Below are 23,961 nucleotides of genomic sequence, written 5' to 3' on the forward strand. Positions count from 1 at the left end.
TACAAAATCCAATTTCAGATGAATTGTGATCTACATGTGAAAAGTAACATAAATGCTTTTAGAAGATAACACAGAAGAGTAACTTCATGACTCTGGGATAGGCAAAAAATCCTAACAGAAAACGAACAGTATCAACTATAAAGAAAAATACTGATAAACAGGAATTCATTAAAATTCAGAACTTCCTTTCATTAAAAAAAATCACTGAGAGAGTCGCAAAGGCAAGTCACAGAGTGTGAAAGCTATTTGAAACAATATATATCCTACAAAGGTCTGTGTATCCAGAAATAAGAACTATACATCATTTTTTAAATGAACACCAGACTGCAATGGGCACTTTATCTCATGAATTACCAGATACCCAAATGGCTGATGAGTGAAAAGTAGTCAACATCACTAATTTGCATTTCCCTACAAAGAGTACCATTACATACCCCAATAATTGTTAAAATTTAAAACTAACATTATTAAACACTGGCAAGAATGTGGAGCAACGGGAATTCTCAGGACTGTTGGTGGAGGTGTAAATTTGTATAACCATTTGGAAAATTGTTTGGCAGTATCTGCTAAAACTTCTAACTTAGGAATTCTACTTTTAGGTCTATACAACAAAAAATGTACATATATTCACCATAAGACACCAATAAGCATGTTCATAGCACCATAATTTGTAATAGCACCGAACTGGAAGCAACACAAATGCCCATCAGCAGTAAAACGAATTCTGGTATATTTATACAATAGAATATTATATACTGCAATAATAACAAATAAGTGGTTGCTTCACATAGCAATATAATATCACAGATATTAATACTGCGGGGTCAGATACTAAAGAATACATAATATTTATCATTCCATGTTAGTCAATGTCCAATGAATGTTTAGTTCAACACTAATAGGTTCCTACTAGCTTTAATATGAAAGCCTGACTAGTCTGAAGAATATTTCCAGATATTCTATCGTCTAAATATTTTTAGCTTAAATTTTAAAAAACATTTCAGATAAATGAAAGGCTGACAGGGTCTTTATAAGTCTTATATCTAACTGTTTGATGCTATGGATAATTAAGAGTTTAAATTTTACCTAAAAGATCCTCCTTGGTATTCTTCAGGCAACAATTTTCCATCTCTTGCTTTCTTTGATAGAGCCTGAGAAAAATACAAACAGAATAGGACAACCAACAAAATGTTACACAGTTGATCTTGTCATTCAAAATATTTGTAAGTCATACACTCTCATCTCTGATATGCCTGGATTTGATTTTATGTTACCTATATAAAAATAATTTTCTCTAATTATAAGAACAAACAAGAGCACAGATAATTCAAGAAACTAAAGCTGTTAATCAAAACTCTAGAAAAATTACTTCCTTTAATAATTTTTCAAATATGGGAATTACCCTGTGTACCATCAATTACTATGCAGAATGCTTTAGAGCTTCCTATATGCACAATGAAATTTTCTATTTTGCCTATAAAACTTTATTGTAAGAAAAAAAACACAAGAATACATTCTCATCAACCTAGTGTTTTTGTTGTTGTTGTTTTGTTTTTTGTTTGCTTTTTTTTTGAGAAGGAGTCTCACTCTGCTGCCCTGGCTGGAGTGCAGTGGCATGATTATGGCCTATTGCAATTTCCATCTCCCAGGTTCAAGCAATTCTCTTGCCTCAGCCTCCTGAGTAGCTGGGATTTCAGGCACCCACTACCACGCCCGGCTGATTTTTTTGTATTTTTAGGAGAGATGGGGTTTCACCACGTTGGTCAGGCTGGTCTCCAACTCCTGACCTCAAGGGATCCACCTGCCTCGGCCTCCCAAAGTGCTGGGATTACAGGTATTAGCCACCATGCCTGGCCAATCTAGTGTGTTTTAAATAAATTATCCAATGGCAACCAAAGTAGCATATCCACAATCCCTCAACCAACATTCCGTTTTTATTTTTCAGAGTTTGCTTCATCTTTATCCACAATCTCAATCCCACAATGATTATAAAAAATAAATTTTATATTTAATTGTTCAGTATTATATGTATCTTCTGTGTTGTCAGCCTTCAGAAATGATTTTTTTAATGTTTGTTCCTAAAGAATGCATCTGCCTAATTTACTTGGTTATTTCCCAGTGTTATAATTTGGTTCACGGTTTCTTCTGAATTATTTCAGGTAAATTTTCAGAAGTGGAATTATAGTGCCCTAGAGAATAGACTTCTTTTGGTTCCTGATTCTACAGCAAAATCACTTTCTGAATACGCTAGTCCAATTTATACTGCCACAAGGAATATAAGGATGTACTTGATTCTTATCACTCTTGACCATACTGATTTCTAAAAACCTTAGAGAAGACAAGACAGATGACACATTAGTTAAATTTTCCTCTCACTTGTACTTGGAATTAACCACATTTCTGTTAATTTTTAGTTTTCAGTGCTTAAAAGCAAGGGAACAGAGGTTGAGTCATCATATATAAAAACTTAATAATGAATTAATTTAAGAGGAAGGATACAGAAAAATTAGGTCACTGTCATTTGGGTAGATAAAATAAATGTGGAGTTTACTTAATATTTTGTATTGCATAGGCAACATAGGCACTATTACAATCACAGTTGGTAACTTTAACTCATAGTTGATTTAATTTTTTAAAATTAAAAGTCTTTAAAAATATCAAAAATCTAAAAACACATTACTGCAACGTACTGCCAATGGAAAAAATTACAGGTGTATGCTGTTTGCAAAAAATGAGATGAATTCTGACTTACATAGTTATTGGAATAACAGGAGAGAGAATAATCTACAAATGCATTTTTCCTCCCTGAAGCAATGTAACTGTTCACATGATTTGAAAAGACACATATATGAACTTTGAAAGGCATTTTCTAAAGGCAGATGATCTCAGCATTATCCTGATGAATTACCACACTGCAACAAATGAAAAAAATTCATTCTAATAACTAGATTGCAAGCACACATACTAAAAACAAAAACTCTGTAGATCCTAAATATATCAATAGGAAATCCCTGTCAGTGAACTCGAGTAAGAGTCTGAAATAGGTATGGAGTCTGAGAGGGATTGTTGGTTTTATAAATTTGTAATTATCACTGGGATCCCCTGGCAATGTGGACTCAAAATCAAAGTACATGTTACCTGAAGCATCCAGCTGAAAGAATAAAAAATGACCACTAAATATTTCTATAATACATCAAATGCCTTGCTAATTCATTCAAAAAAATTTACTGGGTACTTATAAGGTAAACTTTGCCTCTGCCTTTTAATACTGTTATAAGTAATGAAGAATTAAGAATAACACGGGATCCAAGGTGTGTTACTACATTACTTTATTCAAGGAATACCAACTTGAACTTGGCTGCAGTATGCCTACAGCCCCCACACTGGCATCCTTGGGATTACTGAGGGTCAAGAAGTAAATGCATAGTACAGGTGTTCTTCACCTGGGGTTCATGGATGAATCTGCAGAGAGCCACAAACTCTTGAAAAGTTAATTTCAATGAAACAGGTTTTACTGAAATTTGTTTTAAAATAAATTCACCAAGCAACTACTGTATCCCAAGCACTCTCTAGAATTAGAAAAATGGCAATGGACAGTGCACATCAGACAGTAGAGAACACAGAAGGGTGAACAAATAAATAAACAAGGTAATTTCAAAGACTAATAAACCATATGAAGACAATAAAACAGGGTAATGAGATAAAGAGTGTTAGGAAACTATTTCAGCTATGGAAGCTGCAGAAGGCCTAAGACATTAGCAACTGAACTGAGAAACCAATGATGAAAAACGGCCAGCCAAGTGACGATCAGAGGGATGTGTATACTGGATAGTATGTCTCTTAGTGAGAATCCAGAGCTCAACCTGTCTATGATCCCACAGTCTTCTCAAAAAGTCTGCTCCAGCCTCACCAGGTAGAGAGCCTTGGTCTCTTTGCTGCAGGTTCTCTTATCCACTGCCTACTTGCTAAGACCACAATCTCACATTCCTCAGGGAATCTTCACTGCTTCTTTGGCAGAGTACTCTCCCGTGTGACTCAGGTCTCTTCTTTCTTAACTCTTTTTCCTCCCAGTTGCATACAGTAGTTCCCCCTTATCTGTAGGGGATATTTCAAAGACCCACAGTAGGTGCCTGAAATGGCAGATAATACTGAACTCTACACCTACAGTCATGTGCCGTCTAAGGACACTTAAGTCAATGACAGACATATATGACAGTGGTCCCATTAAGATTACAATGGAGTTGAAAAATTCCTATCACACAAATACGTACCATTGTAGCACTATTTCCTTATACTATTCAGTACAGTAATCGGTTGTATTGCAGGTTTGTACCATACAAAGCCTAGGCGTGTAGTAGGCTATCCCATCTAGGTTTGTGTAAGTATATTCTACGGTGTTCACACAATGACAAAATCGCCTAACCATGCATTTCTCAGAATGTATCCCTGCTGTGATGCATGACTGTACTTTTTTTCCTATACATACATACTTATGATAAAGTTTAATTTAAAAATTAAGCACAGTAAGAGATTAACAATAACTAATAATAAAACAGAACAATTATAACAATGTAAAAATCACGTGAATGTGGTCTCTCTCAAAATACCTTGTACAGTACTCACCTATTTTCAACTGTGGTTGACCACGGGTAACTGAAACCATGCAAAGTGAAACCTTGGATAAGACAGAACTACAATATCTCAAATTCCAAACCAAAAGATTGGTCTTACAGACACAGAAAACCAATGATTGTACTCCTTTCCTCTACCTGGTGAATCAACTAATTATGGTGCATTTGGTATAACTGTTGAGTCCTTAGCTATTCTTCTTGTTCATTTCTGAAAGTTCAGGAGCTGCTTCTCAAGTATTTTTTTTTTTAGAGAAAACATTACTGATTCTAGAGGCTGATAACCTGACCACTATAGTCATACAGCAGTTATGTAACTAGTGTGAGAGAAGCAGCAAAGCTGAGTGGTTGGGAGCAGGCTCTAGTCTACAGTCTGATTGGGTTCAGATGCTGGCTACATCACTTAATAAGATTTGGGGCAAATTATTTAACCTCTCTTTTTTTCCTATCAGTTGCTTCATCAACCATATCAAATTATTACCTTGTACTTGATAGGGTAGTTTTAAAGAGGATTAATATATATAAAAGGCTTACAGCAAAACCTGGTACAAAGTATGCCAGGTGCTATTATTGTTAGAGTTGTTAAAACTGTTAAACTGTACAAATACTTCTAGAACTTGCATGTCTTTAAACAAGAGAATTACAAATACTACATTCATATATGAATTACTCATATATTTCTCTCTGGTCAGAGCAGATTTTACCCTGGAATTAAAATCATTCTAAGTTTTATCTGTTTAAATACATAAACATTCATAAACTTTTTAAAAACATAAACTTTTTAATACATAAAACTTTTTAATAAGCCATGGTACAAAGCTTGATGCAGAAATATTGACAAGACTCAAACTGTATAAAATGGCACTACTCCATAAATGGAACATTTACTGTCTACCCTTTTTGGAGGATGGGATAAAATATAATAACACTAAAGCACAGGACAGAAAATGCATTTATTACCAAAGATGACTCACTACTATACTTGGACACTCAGACAGATGCTGTTTTTTTTGCACAGTAAAGTTGAATTCAATATAATCTTGCTTAACTTGGAATTGAGTCAAAATCTACATTGGATGTAAAGAACACACACACACACACAAACACACACATACACTCAGGGTTTCTACTTGGTGCATACATATTTTTAACGCCTATTCGTACACAGCAGCTAAATGAATGTATCTCTATAGAGCCTATCTAAAATACTTAGTTTTTAAGCCACCATTTAAACAATCCAAGATTTAAGTTTTTAAAATAATAATGCTTACAAGATAAGCCATTTCAACAAAAAACTAATTTTGCAGGAGCTCAGATCTCTCTCTCTTACACATACACACACACACACACACACACACACACACACTTTCTTTCTCTTTCTCTCTCTCTCATGTAAACTAGAGAACTAATACGCTAAATAGGCCATGCAAGGCACCTGTTTCTCATGAGAGGCCTCAATGTCCCCTTATTTTTTCTGAGTACAACCAAAGTGATTACATGCATCTGGCTGTTATGCTCTGTACCACGTGACACAGTGGCCTGGCATGAGAGACCTGCCCAGCTAGAGTACTTCATACAAGAAAGTACTACTGGGGAACCAAATCAAACCCTCCTTTTTGGTAACTTGAGGGAGAAAAAGACAAAGGAGAGGTAAAGAAGTGAATGATTAGATAGGAAAAAAGAAAGGTAAACAGTAAAAGCAAGGAGAGAGGTGGTATAACAGATCATTAAGTAGTGGCTCTAGAATCAAACTGCCTGGGTTAACTAGTCCTCACTGCCACTGCTTTCTAGCTGTACTGCCTTGGGCAAATTTATCAAAGTTGCCAAAACTCCATCTCCTCAATTTCATGGAGAAATTAAGGTTCCGATTGGACTGGGTTAATAGGATTAAATGAAGCGCTTAGCCCAGTGCCTGGCATCACTAAGAACAAGAGTGAAAAGAGCAGAGTGGGAAAGAGACGCAGGTAGAACGAGAAGCAAACAGGGGCGCCAGAGCTCAGCAAACCCTGAGTCCCTGTTGGGAGTTACAGGAAATGCCTAAGGCCCGCCAGAGACCATTACACTCCAAAGGGTTATGACTGCCCTTCCCATTGCTGTGAGACCCAACTGAGAGGCTGGTGAGACTGCCTCCTTACCTCTTAAACTTAGAGTCTTCAGGATGCAAGGAATAGAGAAAGCTAACATAACTACTTATGAGTTATGTATTATAGTAGTAAAATTGGTAAATTGCTCAGAATCAAGGAAATCTTCCTATAATGGTTAATTTTTTAAATTTAATGTATATAAAACTAAGGAAATTCTAGCTGCACAGTAAAGTTCCATAACATTATAATAGTACTTTTTATTTTACAGGTTGTTTCAACACTTAATCTCATTTAACCTTTACAAAACACAGACACAAGTATTCTCATTGTTGCTGAAAACCCTTGATAAATATAAGGAACATACTATATCTCAGCAAACCAATCTCTATTACTTTGACTTTTGAATTGACAAATTAATGCTATCCTTCTTTTTTCTTTCTTTTTCTTTTTTTTTTGAGATACAGCATCTTGCTCTGTCATCCAGGCTGGAGTGCAATGGCACGATCTCAGCTTCGCTGCAACCTTTGCCTCCCAGGTTCAAGCAATTCTCGTGCTTCAGCCACCCGAGTAGTTGAGATAATAGGTGTGTGCCACCATGCCCAGCTAATTTTTATATTTTTAGTAGAGATGGGGTTTCACCATGTTGGCCAGGTTGGTCTTGAATTCCTGCAAGTGATCTGCTTGCCTCAGCCTCCCAAAGTGCTGGGATTACAGGCATAAGCCACCATGTGCAGCTCATTTTTCAATTAACAATTCCATTTTTATCTATACAAACACTTTCTGCAAATCTTTTCAAAGAGGAGTGAAGAAAGACCTAAAAATATTGATTCTAGTAGGTTCACTTTAATTATATCTACCTCTAAAATTCCAAGTAAACTCAGTACTTATGGGTATGCTTTTAAAATCAGATTAACTTGTACTTATTTCTTTTGAGCAAGAAGGTCTACACATTTATGTACTGTCAGCTCTCCAAAGAAATCTTACCTTCTAAATTGTTCTACCACGATACATACAACAGGTCCTTGGCAAATGGAAAGAGAATCACTTACCCAAATGAATCAGAAATTTTCGATGCAATCACTTTAAGACTTGTGATACTTCTGTCAAAAAATACCCTTGGAAATTACTGAGGCTGTCAAAGCTGCCCTACTGCCTGTGTTCTTGCCTATTCGATGTGCTATTTTTTGGTGAAATAAGATTCCTACACATTGGAGTTACAAAAATTGCTTTTCAAGAAATCCTGAAAAAATAAAGTAACTTTGCCTCTGGAACACTAAGTCCACTTTTTTTTTTTTTTTTTTTAAGATGGAGTCTCATTCTGTTGCCAGGCTGGAATACAGTGGCGCAATCTCGGCTCACTGCAACCTCTGCCTCCTGGGTTCAAGTGATTCTTGTACCTCAGCCTCCCAAGTAGCTGGGATTACAGGCACGTGCCACCACACCCAGTTAATTTTCGTATTTTTAGTAGAGATGGGGTTACACCACGTGGCCAGGTCGGTCTCAATCTCCTGACCTTGTGATCCACCCACCTCGGCCTCCCAAAGTGCTGGCATTACAGGTGTGAGCCACTGTGCATGGCCACTAAGTGCTTTTAATGGTCTCAGTTTTAGAGAAGAAGTAAATATACTTTAAGAATAAAATGTTATTAATATTGAGGTATATTACCACTTCCATAGAAATATAGTTTCAGCTTAACTTCAACTTTAAAACCTACCTGATATAGCATCTTTATGGTTGAGTTTGTCTTTAGCATGAAATTGTTCCCTAATTTATTTACATGTTATCTCTTAATTTTTGAATATTAAATTTTCTTACAATGGGTCATATACTTGGATAAAAACTTTAAAAACCTATAGATACGTGACAATCATTTGATGAAATAACTCTCCCCACATACAAAAAAATCACAGTCTGACTAGATTACGTCAAGACTTTATCAGAAAGTAATTATCCAAAAGTATATGCTAACATTTTGAAAGCACACTCTTTCTTAAGACATACCTTTACAGAGTCAGCAATTTCCTGGATACCCTTAGCGGCAGCATCTTTTATGATTGGTGTAAGTAAGCCTTTATCTGTTGCCACAGCCACTGAAATGTCAATAAACGGCAGTTGCTTTGGGCCCTCTCCATCCCAGCTTACATTAACATCTGGCATTTGCTAGAAATAGAAAAAAAAAAAAAATCTTACTAAAAAAGTGGCTTTAGACCAAGGCAGCTACAGAAAAATAAAAGTATTGTGCATTTTCCAAAGTGAACATAGCTAGATAAGAGGAAATAAATAAAAATTTGGTTTGAAAAAATGGTTTGGAGTTCTGTCAATTATCTTTTATGTCTGCCAAGAATAATTAAACATACTACCTTTTTGAGGGAAGTTTGAAGAAATTCTGATGAGGTACATGCTTTGATCTCTTTATATCCTAGTGGGGAAAAAAGGGCTTTCTTTCCTGATTGCTAGAAGTTATTTAATGTCTGTTGTACTTCCTACCTCATATGACAACGAACATGATCTTGAGGTGAGGAGGAGAGTGGAAAAGGGTAACGACATTAGATCATATTATTCCTTACTTTCTAGCCCAGCTCTGGGATATATATCAGCAGGCCCTCAATAATTTACTTCCCTATTTAAAAGAGATTTCATCAAATGACAAAATGTCTGGAAACCCTGTCTATTAATAATGTTGCCCTGTATTACAGGTGAAAATGATGCTGAAAAACAGAAACTGGAAATGAATTTCTGTTCTCAAAAATTCTTTGCTTTTTAAAGAAAAAGATCCAGGCCTCCTGGCGTGTCATTTAAGCATGGCAATACACAATTTGATTCCACTCTATTCCCATTTTACTTGTGACCACTCCCCTGAGATGGATTTTCCACTGTCATGCTACGCTCATTTCCATTTCAAGGCTACCTTCACATTGCTTTTCAATTGCTCTTCCATTTTTCCATCTTTCAAGGCTTAGTTCCTTCATTCATTCAGCAATATCACTATGTTAAAAGAATAAAGTCCCAACCCCTCAGAAGATTTGAAATTCTTCTTAGACAACACTAAAGTAAAAGAGAAACTAAACAAAACCCTCATGAATGAAGAATATCTGGCAAATAAATTTAATTACAAAATGTAAAGAAGACTTATGGGACATGGTCAAAGTTGTATTAAAAATCTATTATCTTAGGGCAACCCGCTTGGGTCCCCTTCCATGCTTTGGAAGCTTCCATGGAAGCTTTGTTCTTTCCCTCTTCACAATAAATCTTGCTGCTGCTCACAAAAAACCAAACCAAACCAAAACAAAACAAAACAACTATCTTAAACCTTATTAAAAAAAATTAAAATGAATTACACATTCAAGTTTTCTAACCAAAATGAATTTAAGGAAATGAAGGAAAAATATGTAACAAAACAATATAAACTAAGAATATAAATATGTAATAGAAGTGAGAGTTCAGAATAACCCCAGGCATTGAGGATGTTAAAATAATTATAAGAAACAAATTTAAATTACTCTAGGCTAATAAGTTTGGGAATCTAAATTAAATGAATGATTTTCTGGGAAAATATTAGCTTTTAAAATTGATTTTTTTTAAAAAGCTGAAAATTAAAACAGATCAGTAATTATGGCGGGAAAAAAAATAAAGGGAAAGCTGCCAAGATCCCCTCCTCAAAATAGAAGCAGGTTCAGATATTTTTACTGGTGAATTCTATGAAACTAGAAAATATAAAAAATTGTATAATATTGAAATGAATACAGAGGAAAGAAAAGAAGAAATAATCCAAATTCATTGAATGAAGCCAATGATTAGGGGAAAAAGGTCTGATAATGTTGGCACAAAATTTAAATTACCACTACTTAGGACTCTAGATACAAAAATTATCCCATGAAACATTAACAAATAGCTTATGCCTATTAGAGATTTATTTAAGGAGTGCAAAAATGATTCACAGTTAATGATATTAATCACAATAGTCAATTAATAATTAAATCATTAATATAATTCAAAATATTTCATCAAAAGAGAAAAGTTACATGAATAATTAGATAATGCTGAAAAGGCATGATTTTTAAGTTCTGTATTAATGTATTTTGCAGAATCCAGAGTGCTAACCATTACACCATGGAACCCTCCTTATTAATGTATTTTTCAAGAAATAAAAACAAGTTAATTATAAATGTACTTTAAATACAGTCTGTTAACAAGCAGTGATCCCAGAAAATAGCCTCATTACAGAAAGGAGGCATGATGAAAAACAGTGCTAGGCAGGAAGGCAGGAAGCCTGGGTTCTGTAAAGGCAGCTAGGTTTACATCACCTTCACTGAACTGCAGGCTTATATGTTCACCTGCCTTCCTGCCACCTCCACTGGAATATCTGTTAGGCTCCTCAAATTTAACATGTCTAAAACCAAACTCTAGATTCCTCACCCCAAAGCTATACCCCTCCCAGTTTTCCCAATCTTAGTACATGGAAAACTCATTTCTCCCATTGCTTGGGCCAAAATGCTTGTTCCTTTTTCTCACACCCCATATCCAATCCATCAGCAAATCCTGTTGGCTCTACTTCTGAAACATAACCCAAATCTCCACTTCACCCTAGCTCCATTTGCTACTACATTTGTCCAAGCCATAGTCATCTTCTAAAGCCTCCCAGGGGAGCTCATTGTCTCCTCCCTTGCCTCTCCACAGGCCATATTCTACACAGCACCCAGGGCAGCCTCTCCTTTTCCTTTCTAAAGTGTAAGTCGATCACATCAGTTATTTGTTCAAAACCCTTCAAAGGCTTCCTTCTCACCCATAATAAAATCCCTAGTCCTCACCATGTCCAACAAGGCCTCATGTACTTGGGTTCCCTCTCATGCTCTCCCACTGTTATTTAAATCTTATCTCCCGCCCTCTCCATTCTAGGCACACTCCACCCTCAGCACCATATCTTGGGTTAATGCAATCCTCTATTCACAGCCTTGGTGTTTGCTGGTCCCTCTGTGTGGAACGCACTTTCACCACATACCTATGTGGCTCACTCCCTCTGTTTTCTCAGGCCGTATCTAAATTATCGCCCTGTCAGAGGGGCTTCCCTAGCTTCCCTTTTGAAAGAGCATGCCTCATTACTTTGTCCCCTTATCCTTTCGTTTTCTCCTCAGCACTTTCATCATCTGACATATAATAGTATTTGTCTCCTCCAACTAGAATGTAAGCCCCAGCGAGAGCAGAAATCATGTAAGCTTTGGTTTACTGCTATATCTCTAATGCCTAGAATAAATGGCTTTTATTCTGCTCTACTTCGTTGTGAGCCCTTTTGATTTACAGTTTCTTCAGTAGAAAAATGAGAGAGATCAAATGGTAGGATATTTGAGCAAGACAATTATAAAATTTTTGTGATTTAAAAATAAGAGTTCTATTTGTCATTGTAAAAATTTCATGACATGAAACTACTTTAGAAGACAAAATCATTTGAAGTCCGCTACTTACTTTAAGGGTAACAGCTGCTGCCTTGATGATAAAATCGTTTACTGATACTTTAATGTCATCTGAAAGAAAAATGGCTTAGTAAAATTAGTATTCCTAATATAACTTTAACATTGACCATTACAACTTCAAACTTGTAAATTATGGAATGTACAGACAAACAATGATAAAAAAATTACAGGCTTTTGTTTGCTTAGTCAATAAGGTTCCCATGATTAGAAAAACTTACGTGAGGTCCTGGATAAATATTATTAACCATGAATGTAAGTTTATTTCTGGGCTTTGGTTCAATTTTTTAAACTGCTTAGATATCATACACAAGAACCTGAAGGACATATTACAAGCATAATCAGAAAAAAAAGAACTAACTCCTATGTCTCGAAAAAGACAAATGGTCTCTCTGTGGTGTGTGCAGTCAGGAAGTTTATAAGATGATTCATTTTCTTCCTCGTTCTTTTCAAATGCCCTTATTCTCTGTATGCTTTATAATATATTGATTATACTAGAACAGTGATACACGTAGGTACTTTATATAAACAGTTATATATACATATATGAGAGAGTGTTCAAAAATTTCTTTTTACTAACGGGGTGTAGGTGAAAACAAATTTAACTGCTTTTTAACTTAACAAAACAGGATATAACAAAAGACAAAGAAGCAATGCTGGCCTAGGTCCTAGTGTGATGAATAAAATGAGGTTCTCTGTCCATACTTTTATGGTGAATGCATTTGAATCAATTTCTTTGCAGTATACATAATGATTTTAAGATAAAGCTAGGGTCCTCCCACTTCCTACAGAGCTGATCATAACTAAAGTATTTGTTTATGTCTTTGCATTTGCCACTGGGTATAACAGTGTTGGAAAATGTAAACAACACTTGATTTTTTCTTGCAAGAGCTTATAGAAAAAGACTTTAAGATCAAAATCTAGTCAATGGTATGTGGCAAAAAACCTATCCTATTACTAAAGTATCATGGAATTTACATAAATAACAACTCATTCCAAAGGCATCCTAGAGACTTCAGAAAGGGATTAGATGAATTACCATAAACCTAAATACTGTCAAACCGTCACAGTAACTGTCAGCTGCAAAATATCAAAGCTCCTCTAATTCAGAATTCTAGAAATATATAAACATTTTTGCTTAAATTCCCTTTAGGAATAGAGATATAAATGGACTTACAGTGCTTAGAGGCTTTTAATGATAACCACATAGAAAACATTTGGTCTGTACAAATTCAAATGTAACAGCTCATGAACTTACTCTGCTTACCTTTCATGGCTCTCTCAGCCTTCTCCTCACTTTATCTACTTACCCACAGGTATTCACAGTGAAGACTTCTAAAACTATCTGCCAGCTAATAACCCCCAAACCTACCACCTAAGTCCACAGTCCTCATTTAAAATTCTGTATTCAGCATACTCCCACATTTAGGAACATTCTTGAGTTAAATGAAACATATTCTTTTACTGGCCCCTACCTATGTCACTATCCTCTCCTGGTTTTCTTCCACTTTCTGCCCACTCACTCATTTTTATTCCTTTCCTCTCAATGTTGGCATCTCCCCAGCCTGGAAGTTCCAGTTCCAATTCCAAGGTTTTGATACCATCTATATAATGATGACTCTTCCAAATTCTACCTCTAATTCTGAGATACTGAAGCTTCAGACTTGTATATCCAACTTCTCACAAAAAATTTCTACTTGCATCCCTAACATGCATCTCAAATTTAACATGTGTAAAATAGGTTTCTCTTTGAATTCTTTATTTTTAACTCTTTATAATGGAGATTTTCCAAACATATTGAAAGGAGATGTTGTTACATTTACTGAGTAGAAAATAGTTTGTAAGGTAATATCAAACATTCTCATTTACACATTGTCAAGACAGAAAAGCAAAGTGTGAAGCATGCATATAGAATGTTATATATTGTAACTTTATATGAGAAAGAGGAGTGAAGACAATGTGGGGTGTAAAGATTTTTAAGAAAATTCCTAATTACAAGGGTGTACCAAAACCAGACCATGCAAAGACAATAAACTAATCCACATCTCCTCTGAAATATTGCTATTTTCTGCCTTATTAGAGTAAGAAAACAGGAAAGTGATTTCCACATTAACCTCTATATCATGACTAAGCAAGTATGATCTGAGAACTACAGGAGTGTTTCCAGGGTTCATTTTTTAGAGATTTATCACTTTCTCTAATATAGCTTTCCATTTAGTTCCTTGAATTTTTAAAAGCTCTCAAGTTGTCTTTATATGAAATCCTGAAGATCTATATATAAACTGAAAAACGTCCTGCTTTCACCTTGGATGTAGAAAGTTACAAAAGAAAGCTGCTCCCATCCTGACAGGGTGAAAGAAAAAGCAGGATAAATTACAAAATCATAACTTTTCTTGAGCCCATTAGGGAGCTGAGGTTACAAAGCAAACAGGTGAACTGAATGCCAAAGAGTGATAATCCACTCAGAGGAGAGACAAACACAGGAAGTAAATACCCACTGTCAGAGTACAGGAGTGAAGAGGGCAGAGTATGGTACAACATGCACAAACAGATGGGGACTAGCAGCAAAGAAATGGAAACCAAAAAAAACATTCAGTTGGAAATCCAGAGGGGAAAATCCATGCTAACCAAGATAAAAAATATATATATTTTGCTAAGCTTTGCAGACACAACTAGGAAAACAAATCAGTGAACTTGAAGCTAGGTAAACAAAAATTATCCAATATGAAACATAAAGAGAAAAAAGAATGAACAAAAAGAATACAGCATTTAAGAGCTTTGGACAATTCAAAAAGTCTAACATTTAAAATTGGAGCCCCAAAGAGAAACCACATGAAACAGAAGATATCATTAAAAATAACTGGAAAATTTTCACAATTAAAGGAAGACAACAAACCATACATCTAAGAAGCTGAGAGAAACCCAAACAGAATAAATACAATAGAAAAAAAAAAAAATCTAGGCATACAATAGCCAAATTGGTAATGGAGAAAATCTTGAAAGCAACCAGATAGGGGGAAAACAACATATACAAGGGAACAAATATTAAGAATGGCAGCAGGCATTCTAAGACAGAAAATAATGAAATAGTATCTTTATTTAAAGAACTGAGACAAAAAACCCTATTAACTCAAAAATCTATATCCAGCAAAAATTCTTCTTAAAAATGATGGAGATATATCCATTAGGGTGACTACTATAAAAAAAAACAGAAAATAACAAGTATTGGCAAAAATGTGGAGAAATTTCAACATTTGTGCACTTCATTTTTGTTTCTGAGACAGGTCTTGCTCTGTCAGCCAGGCTAGAGTGAAGTGGCGCAATTATAGCTCACTGTAACTTCCAACTCCTGGGCTCAAGCAATCCTCCCACCTCAGCCTCCCAAGCAGCTGGGACTAAAGGCATATGCCATCTGCCTGACTAGTTTTTCAATTTTTTTGTAGAGATAGGGTCTTGTTCTGTTTCCTAGGTGGGTCTTGAACCCCTGTCCTCAAGTGATCCTCCCGCCTCAGCCTCCCAAAGTGCTAGGATTACAGGGATGAGCCATCACGCCTGACCCATTGGTGTGCCATTAGTGGGAATGCAAAATGGCACAGTCACTAAGGAAAACAGTATGGTAGTTCTTTAAAAAATTAAAAATAGAATTATCATATGATCCAGTAATTCCACTTCTGGGGATATACCTAAAATATTTGAAAACAGAGACAAAAAGAGATATTTGTACAGCCATGTTTGTAGCAGTATTATTCACAATAGTCAAAAGGTAAAAACAACCTAATGTATTTATCCATTAACACATGAATTAACAAAGTAGGGTATATACATAAAATGGAATATTGTTCAGCCTTAAAAAGGAAATTTTGATACATTTTGCAACATGCATGAACCCTGAAGACATAATAATTCCAAGTGGAATAAGCCAGTCACAAAAGGACAATACCATATGATCCCACTAATACGATGTACTTGGAATCATCAAATTTATAGGAACAGAAAGAAGAATGGTGGTTGTCAGGAGTGGTGGGAAAGAGGAATGAAGAGTATACAGTTTCCATTTTGCAGGATGAAAAACGTTCTGTAGATGAATGGTGGTAATGGTTGCAAACAATGTAAATGTACTTAACGTCAATGAACTAACTGTACACCGAAAATGGAAGACTCATGTTATATATTCAACTACAATTTAAAAAATTGTTTTAAAAAGGAAAAATGTGAAAGACAAAATAGACTTTTTCAGACAAAAACAGAAAATTTATTGTCAGTCAATCTGTACTATAAAAAGCATTAAAGGAAGTTCTTCGGGTAGAAGAAGTATAATAGCAGACAGCACTTTAATTCTACACAAAGAAATGAAAAAAGGTACAGATAAATATAAAAGACATTTTCCCCCTCATTTTAAAACTCCAAAATAGTTGATTTGCTAAAGTAAAAAAAAAGCATTAAACATGTATTCTGGGGCTTATATCATATAGAAGTAAAACATGATAACAGCAGTACAAAATATGAGAGGCAGGAGATGCAAGTATATAGTTATGAGGTTCTTATATTAAACATGGAGTGGGGTGTAATACAATTTGAAGTCAGGCTGTGATAAATTAAAGAATTACATTGTAAACCCTAAGAAAACCACTGCAAAGACAGATAAGAAGAGAAAAAAGGAGATAAAATGAAGAAATACAATGGAATGATAACAAAGTAAGTAACCAAAAAGATAAGGAAAGAAGAACAAAAGAGGTGGGACAAAGAGAACACAAAGAAAGAACAAAATGGTAGATTTAAATCCAACTATCCCATTAAATGTAAGTGGTCTAAACATCTTAAGAGACTAAAGAATTGGATAAAATAGCAAGAACCAACTACATGCTGCCTTCAAGAAACCTATTTAAATAAACGTACTTACATTTAAAAAGTAAAAAGATGCAAAAAGATATACTATAGAAACACAAGTCAAAGAAATCTGTAGTGGCTACAGATGTGATAAAGAAGGCTTGAGGATAAGGAATATCACAAGGAATAGATAAGGACATGACATGACTGGTCTGTTCAAGAAAAGATAAAATTTCTAACTATGTATGTGGCTAATAATAGATCTTCAGGATACATGAAGCAAAAACTGACAGAGCTGAAAGGAAAAACTACAAATAAACAATTATAACGAGAAATATCAATACTGCTCTCAAAAGACATAAACAACACTATTAACCAGCTTGGCCTGACATTTATAGAACATTCCCTTGCAAAAATAAAAAAATTCTTTTCAAGAACACATACAAAGATAGACCATACTACAAATACAAAATCAATATCAACAAATTTAAGAAAATTGAAATCACATAAAGTGTGTTCTCTAAACACAATGGAGTTAAGCTAGAAATCATAAAAGAAAGAGAAATGAATAGTCCTCAAATAATTTGAAATTAAGTGCACAATTATAAATAACTCATTGATCAAAGAAATCACAAAAGAAATAAATGAGAAAACATTTTTAATTGAATAAAAGGAAAAATAATGCCAGGCGTGGTGTCTCATGCCTGTAATTTCAGCACTAAGGGAGGCCAAGGTTAGGTGGATCACTTGAGGCCAGGAGTTTGAGACCAGCTTGGCCAACATGCTGAAACCCTGTCTCTAGTAAAAATACAAAAAATTAGCCAGGCATGGTGGTTTGTGCCTGTAATCCTAGCTACTCAAGGCACTGAGGTGAGAGAATCATTTGAATCCAGGAGGCGGTGGTTGAAGTGAAGCGAGATCGCACCACTGCACTCCAGCCTGGGTGACAGGGCAAGAACCTGTCTCAAAAGAAAAAAAGAAAAAAAAAAATCAACATCTGTGGGATACAGCTAAAGCAGTGCTTAAAGATAATTCAAGAGTATTATATACTTATATTAAAAAATAAAGGTCTCAAATAAATGATCCAAGTTTTCACCTTAAAAAACTAGAAATAAAATAGCAAAGTAAACTGAAAGCAAAGAGAAAAAAAAAAATAAAGAACAGAAATCAATGAGATCAATATCACAGAAATACTAGATAAGTTAATAAAACCAAATGCTGGTTCTTTGAAGAGATCGAGATCAATAGAACTGACAACCCTTTAGCCAGAGTGATCTAGAGAGTAAAACATACAAATTACTAATATCAAAAACAGAAACATTACTTCAGATAAAATGACAGTATAATAAGGTAATGTGGTGAATAACTTTATGCCAATAAATCTGGTGACTTAGATGACAAACAAATTTCTTGAAAGACACAAACTACCAGAATTCATTCAAGAAAACAAAAGCTGCATCCATTTTTAAAATAAAATTCATAATTAAAAACCTTCCCAAAAAGAAACTCACTAGTGAATGCTACTAAACAATTAAAAAAGAAATAATACTAATTGTACCCAAACTCTTCCAGAAAATAAAGGAGCAGGAAATGTTTTCCAACCCATTCCACTAGATAAGATAACAAATCCGAAAAAATGTCTGCAGAAAAGAAAACTACAGGTCAGCATTTCTCATGGGCATAGGTGTAAAGATTCTAAACAAAATTTTAGAAAACAGAATCAAACAATATATGAGAAGGTTAATCATTAAGTGGGCTTTATTTGAGGAATACAAAGTTGATTCAACACTTGAAAATCAACCAATGTAATTCACTTTATTAACAGACAGAAAAAGGAAAAGTTATCTGAAAAGATGCACAAAAAGTATTTGACAAAATTCAACATCTATTCATGTTTAAAACTCTCTGCAAGCTAGGAACGGACATTCTTTCAACCTGAAAATAATGTTCTACAAAAAACCTACAGCTAACATAAAAGACTGAATGCTTTTCCCCCAAGATCAAGAACAAGGCAAAAACATCTGCTTTTACCACCTATATTCATTATACCAGAGGTCCTAGTCAGTGTAGTAAGACAAGAAAATAATATGAAGGCCATATAGGTCAAAAATGAAGAAATAAAACTATTAGTTCATGCTAAAAAATCTGTATGTCTCTTAGCAAACTTATTTATAATTGATTTTTGGAAGAAATATTACAAATTTAATAATCTGCAAATGCACTCTGAACAAGAAATATAAAATCAAAATTTGCATACAGAAGAATATCTAAGATATTTATAATCTAAAACATCCTTAAAAGTTTTGGATTTTAAACTTATGAAATGTTAAGGACTGCTTTGTTTAAATACCATACCAAAAAATATTCAAAACAAAAAATAACCATTTGGTCTACACAAATCATTCATGTGTTCTTACAAAAAAATTGACCTATGTAAATGCTAAAGCACACCACAACATTAAGACCACTTTTGTTTTTAAAATAACTAACCAAAGAAATTACAGTACTTTAGATTTCAATATCCCTTATCCAAAACACTTGGAACCAGAAGTGTTTGAGATTTCAAAATTTTTCAGATTTTGTAATACTACATTTACTGTTTGGGCATCTCTAGTCCAAAAATCCCCAAATCTGAAAAGCTACAATGAGGACTTCCTTTGAGCTTCATGTTGGCACTCAAAAAGTTTCACATGTTGGAGCACTTTGAATTTTTGGTTTTGGGGTGCTCAACCTGCATTTTTAAAGCTCAGTATGTAACAGAGAATTGAATGCAGTAACTGCCTGCTAAATGAATGTTAACTAAATGTACATTATTCAAATATGACAAAGAGGAAATAAAAGCAAAGTAGAACAGAAACCTTTATTCTGCATAAAGGCATCTGTGGTTTATTTAATACTGTGGAACCAATTCACTTTTTCAAGGAAAACATTACTAATTTTTTTTTTCTCTAGCACAAATATACCCAGAGTAGAAATTGAAATTAAAAAGCTACGTTGTGTAATTTTATAAAGGATTTCATGACAGTTAAGTTAGCATGTGTTTTGTATTAAGTAAATTCAATTTTACTAACCTTTGACGAGATCTTGCCTAACTTTTAAAACAGCTCCAAGGTCACAGTCAGCAGTAGCATAAGCATGAGGTACAGTACTTTTAGATTCAGTTAATCTTTTGGCAATAACTCTTCGAATATTGCTGGCGGGGATTTCAGTGAATGTGCCCTACAAAAAGATAGCAACCTGTCCATTAAACCACAAGTGGAATAGAAAAAACAAAAAACAAGCAACTTTATAAATGAAATTCATTCTTGATGACCTAACTTATTCATTAAAGATTAATATAAGAAAAGCACTATTAAAATTCTTAGTATAAGGGAAGAATATAAAAAAACTGGGATGTTTTGGTTTTATAGTATGTAACTACAGAAAAAAGTAATAAAATCCATGTTTCAATTGTGAATGGGATATCTTATGTTACTATGTTTAAGATGATAAAAAAGAAACCTACCAAATAATAATTCCTCCATAGGTGTATTTGTGTGTGTATACATACATACACATACACCAAACACACACAAGGAGCAATATACGTATGTGTACATACATACACACAGAGAGAGGGAGGAGTGAGAAGAGAGACACAGACATACGCCATCTGTAAGCAGCTTTTGTTACAAATATCACTTAATAAAACTGAAATGGGCTGGGCACGGTGGCTCATGCCTGTAATCTCAGGATTATTTTGGGAGGCTGAGGCGGGCAGATCACGAGGTCAAGAGTTCAAGACCAGCTTGGCCAACATGGTGAAACCCCATCTCTACTAAGAATACAAAAATTAGCTAGGTGTGGTGGCACATGCCTGTAATACCAGATACTCAGGAGGCTGAGGCAGGAGAATCACTTGAACTGGGGAGGCAGAGGTTGCACTGAGCCAAGATCGCGCCACTGCACTCCAGCCTGGGCAACAGAGCAAGACTGTCTTGGGGGAAAAAAAAATAAACAAACAAAAAAAACCTGAAATAAAACAGCCAATAAATCAACAAACTATTAATATATAGTTGCCCTTTGAATTTTGATGGGGTGACACTCTGATGAACCCATCGTAAGTTGAAAGTATCATAAGTCAAAGTGCATTTAATACACATAACCTACTGAACATCACAGCTTAGCCTTAGCCTAGCCTACCATAAATGTGCTCAGAACACTTACATTAGCCTACAGTTGGGCAAAATCATCTGGCTACACACTACATTGCAAAGTAGCGGTCGTTTGCGCTGATGATCACATGGCTAACTGGGAGCTGTGGTGGGCTGCTGCTGCCCAGCATTGCAAGGAAATACTGCACTGCTTTCTACTGAATGTGTGTCACTTTTACACCATCGTAAAGTCAAAAAATTGTTAGTCGAACCATCTTTTCAAGCACACATGGAACATCCACCAAGACAGGTCATATTATAAATATAAAATAAATCTCAATAAATTTGAGAAGATTGTTCTAAAAATGAAGTGTGTCTCAAAGTGCATTCTCTAAACAGAGTGGAGTTAAACTAGAAATCATGAAAGGTAACTGAAGCATCTTCAAATATTTTGAAATTAAATTCACACTTATAAACAACTCATGGATCAAAGAAATCACAAGGGACATAAGAAGCTCAGAGACCTTCTAAACAGGCAATTTAATTATTTCTATTTGGATTTGTAATTTTAAAAAATAACATGAGGATCTTATTTCTTAGAGATTCATAATAGAAAGTATGAATGAGATAATAAAATATCCCTGTAACTTCTCTGTAGTTTTTTCATTCTGTTCCTTGGACCACTCAAAAAAGCATGATAGGCTTTAAATTATATCTAATTCCTTTCTCGTCCTTCACTCTATTTTGGAATTTCATTACAATCACTTCAAGATAATACAAAGCTAATGAAAGTGAGGCTGATTTCATTTTTACAAATATCATTAAGAAATTAAACACTTTATGTTAGCAAAGTACTTGGTCAAGTAGAATAAATACTCTCTACACACTATAAGAATTCGAAAGTAAGGTTTACCTTCCTAACTTGAATAACTTTTTTTTTTTTCTTTTTTGAGATAGGGTCTTCCTTTATTACCCAGGCTGGAGTGCGGTGGCACGAACACAGCTCACTACAGCCTCAACCTCCCAGTCTCAAGTGGTTCCCCAACCTCTGCTGCCTGAGTAGTTGGGACTATAGGCACACGCTACCACATCCAACGGATTTTTAAATATTTTTGTAGAGATGAGGTCTCACTATGTTGCCCAGGCTGGTCTTTGAATGCCTGGGTGCAGGCAATCCTCCCACCTCAGACTCTCAAAGTGCTAGCATTACAGGTGTAAGGTAACACACCCAGCCTTGAATAATCTACTTTTTAAAGACATATGATCGAACTATACATATTTTATAGTCAATATACGTTATATAGTCGAAGAGTGGACTATACACTCAATATACATAGTGTCTTGTCCAACTGCATGTTCTTAAAGAGTAGGTTATTCAAGTATGCAGTATATTAATCATTAATGGATATTTAAAAATCTGTTTCCCATGAAAGTTGTACTGTTTTCAACTCTTTTAAAGTATCACATGGTATATAGTTCTCCACTAGGAGTACAGATTTATCTATTTATTTTGCTTTTTATTTTTTTAAGTGCCTATTCGATTTTAAATAAACTTGGTTATCCTACACTTCTTCTGATAGGAAGTAAATAACCTGAATAGGAAAGGCACAGAGAGACAAAATGGAGGAATTTGAAAACAAAAAGGGGCTGTTATGCTGCATGCACCTGAGAAGGAAAGAATGACTACCTATATAGTTTTTTATAGTGAGATTATCAATTCCCTAGTTAAAAAGTAGAACACATCCACAAAAGGAAGCTAGTGTCAGCCACTAATTATTAGTATCACACTTAAGAAAAGACACAAAACATGAGATTGTAGGGAATATATATGTTACTGACGTTGTGGAACTTGTGGTAACTTTAAATTGAATTATAATTCTAACGTTTATTTGGAAGTTAACGTACAAACAAATTTTGGTTTCTGATAGGAAATCTGTAAAACAAAGCATTTGGACTGCTTTTTCTTTATCACTGAGTTACTATTGAAACAGATTAGTAAAACTAATCTGTTTTAAATCTATTCTTAAAACACACAGAAATTGTTTTTATTTTCTCTCTCATTTAAATCTGAAAAATAAAAATCCAGGCCAGGCGTGGTGGCTCACGCCTGTAATCCCAGCACTTTGGCAGACCAAGGCGGGTGGATCACCTGAAGTCAGGAGTTTGGGATCAGCCTGGCCAACATGGTGAAACCCCATCTCTACTAAAAATACAAAAATTACGTGGGCGTCTGGTGTGCGCCTATAATCCCAGCTACTTGGGAAGCTGAGGCAGGAGAATTACTTGAACCTGGGAGGCGGAGGCTGCAGTAAGCCGAGATCACGCCACTACACTCCAGCCTGGGTGACAATGCAAGACTCTGTCTCAAAAAAAAAAAGAAACAAAAATGCACTTAGAGAACATTACCACTGCACTGGGTTGTCCAGGAGTTGATACTGGTGGGATCATAGGCCGGGGATAAGATGGCCCAGCTGTGGTCTGTAGGGGCGAAGGTGCTGTGGGAGTGGCTGCAGGGGCTGGAGTTGGTCTGGACTCAGTAATCTTGCCCGTCTGTTTCAACTGGACAAGTCTGAGAGCATCCCTGGAAATAAGAGCAAAGTAGATAACCATAATTAGCAATAGGAATATAACAGAACTTTCAGAAAATGTAGATGAGATGTGCAGAAAAGATACACAAATATACAGATGTCAAGGTTATAATTAAAAACCAATTATTTGAGCTAGAAAATTAAATCCTGTCTCTTACCTGGTCTGCTGACCATTATTTGTCATGTTTTAATATTTGCATATTTTCAAAAACCAAACAATAACTAAAATTTTATTA

The 23,961-nt window shown here is 35.0% G+C and overlaps 1 protein-coding gene across 3 annotated transcripts in view; it reads right to left on the bottom strand.

The window, feature by feature from the left end:
* PDHX (pyruvate dehydrogenase complex component X) overlaps nucleotides 1–23,961 on the bottom strand; it is a 94,203-nt gene that overhangs the window by 23,087 nt on the left and 47,155 nt on the right. For all 3 annotated transcript variants that reach the window (XM_033207745.1, XM_033207746.1, XM_033207744.1), the window contains exons 6-10: nucleotides 23,544–23,718; nucleotides 20,076–20,223; nucleotides 12,173–12,231; nucleotides 8,714–8,872; nucleotides 1,087–1,151 (exon numbers count right to left, since the gene is read on the bottom strand). In XM_033207745.1, the coding sequence (XP_033063636.1) occupies nucleotides 1,087–1,151; nucleotides 8,714–8,872; nucleotides 12,173–12,231; nucleotides 20,076–20,223; nucleotides 23,544–23,718 (606 nt within the window). The remainder of the gene's footprint in view (nucleotides 1–1,086; nucleotides 1,152–8,713; nucleotides 8,873–12,172; nucleotides 12,232–20,075; nucleotides 20,224–23,543; nucleotides 23,719–23,961) is intronic.

The sequence above is a fragment of the Trachypithecus francoisi genome, unplaced genomic scaffold (assembly GCF_009764315.1).
Source record: "Trachypithecus francoisi isolate TF-2019V2 unplaced genomic scaffold, Tfra_2.0 Lachesis_group8, whole genome shotgun sequence".
NCBI classification, from domain to species: Eukaryota; Metazoa; Chordata; class Mammalia; order Primates; family Cercopithecidae; genus Trachypithecus; species Trachypithecus francoisi.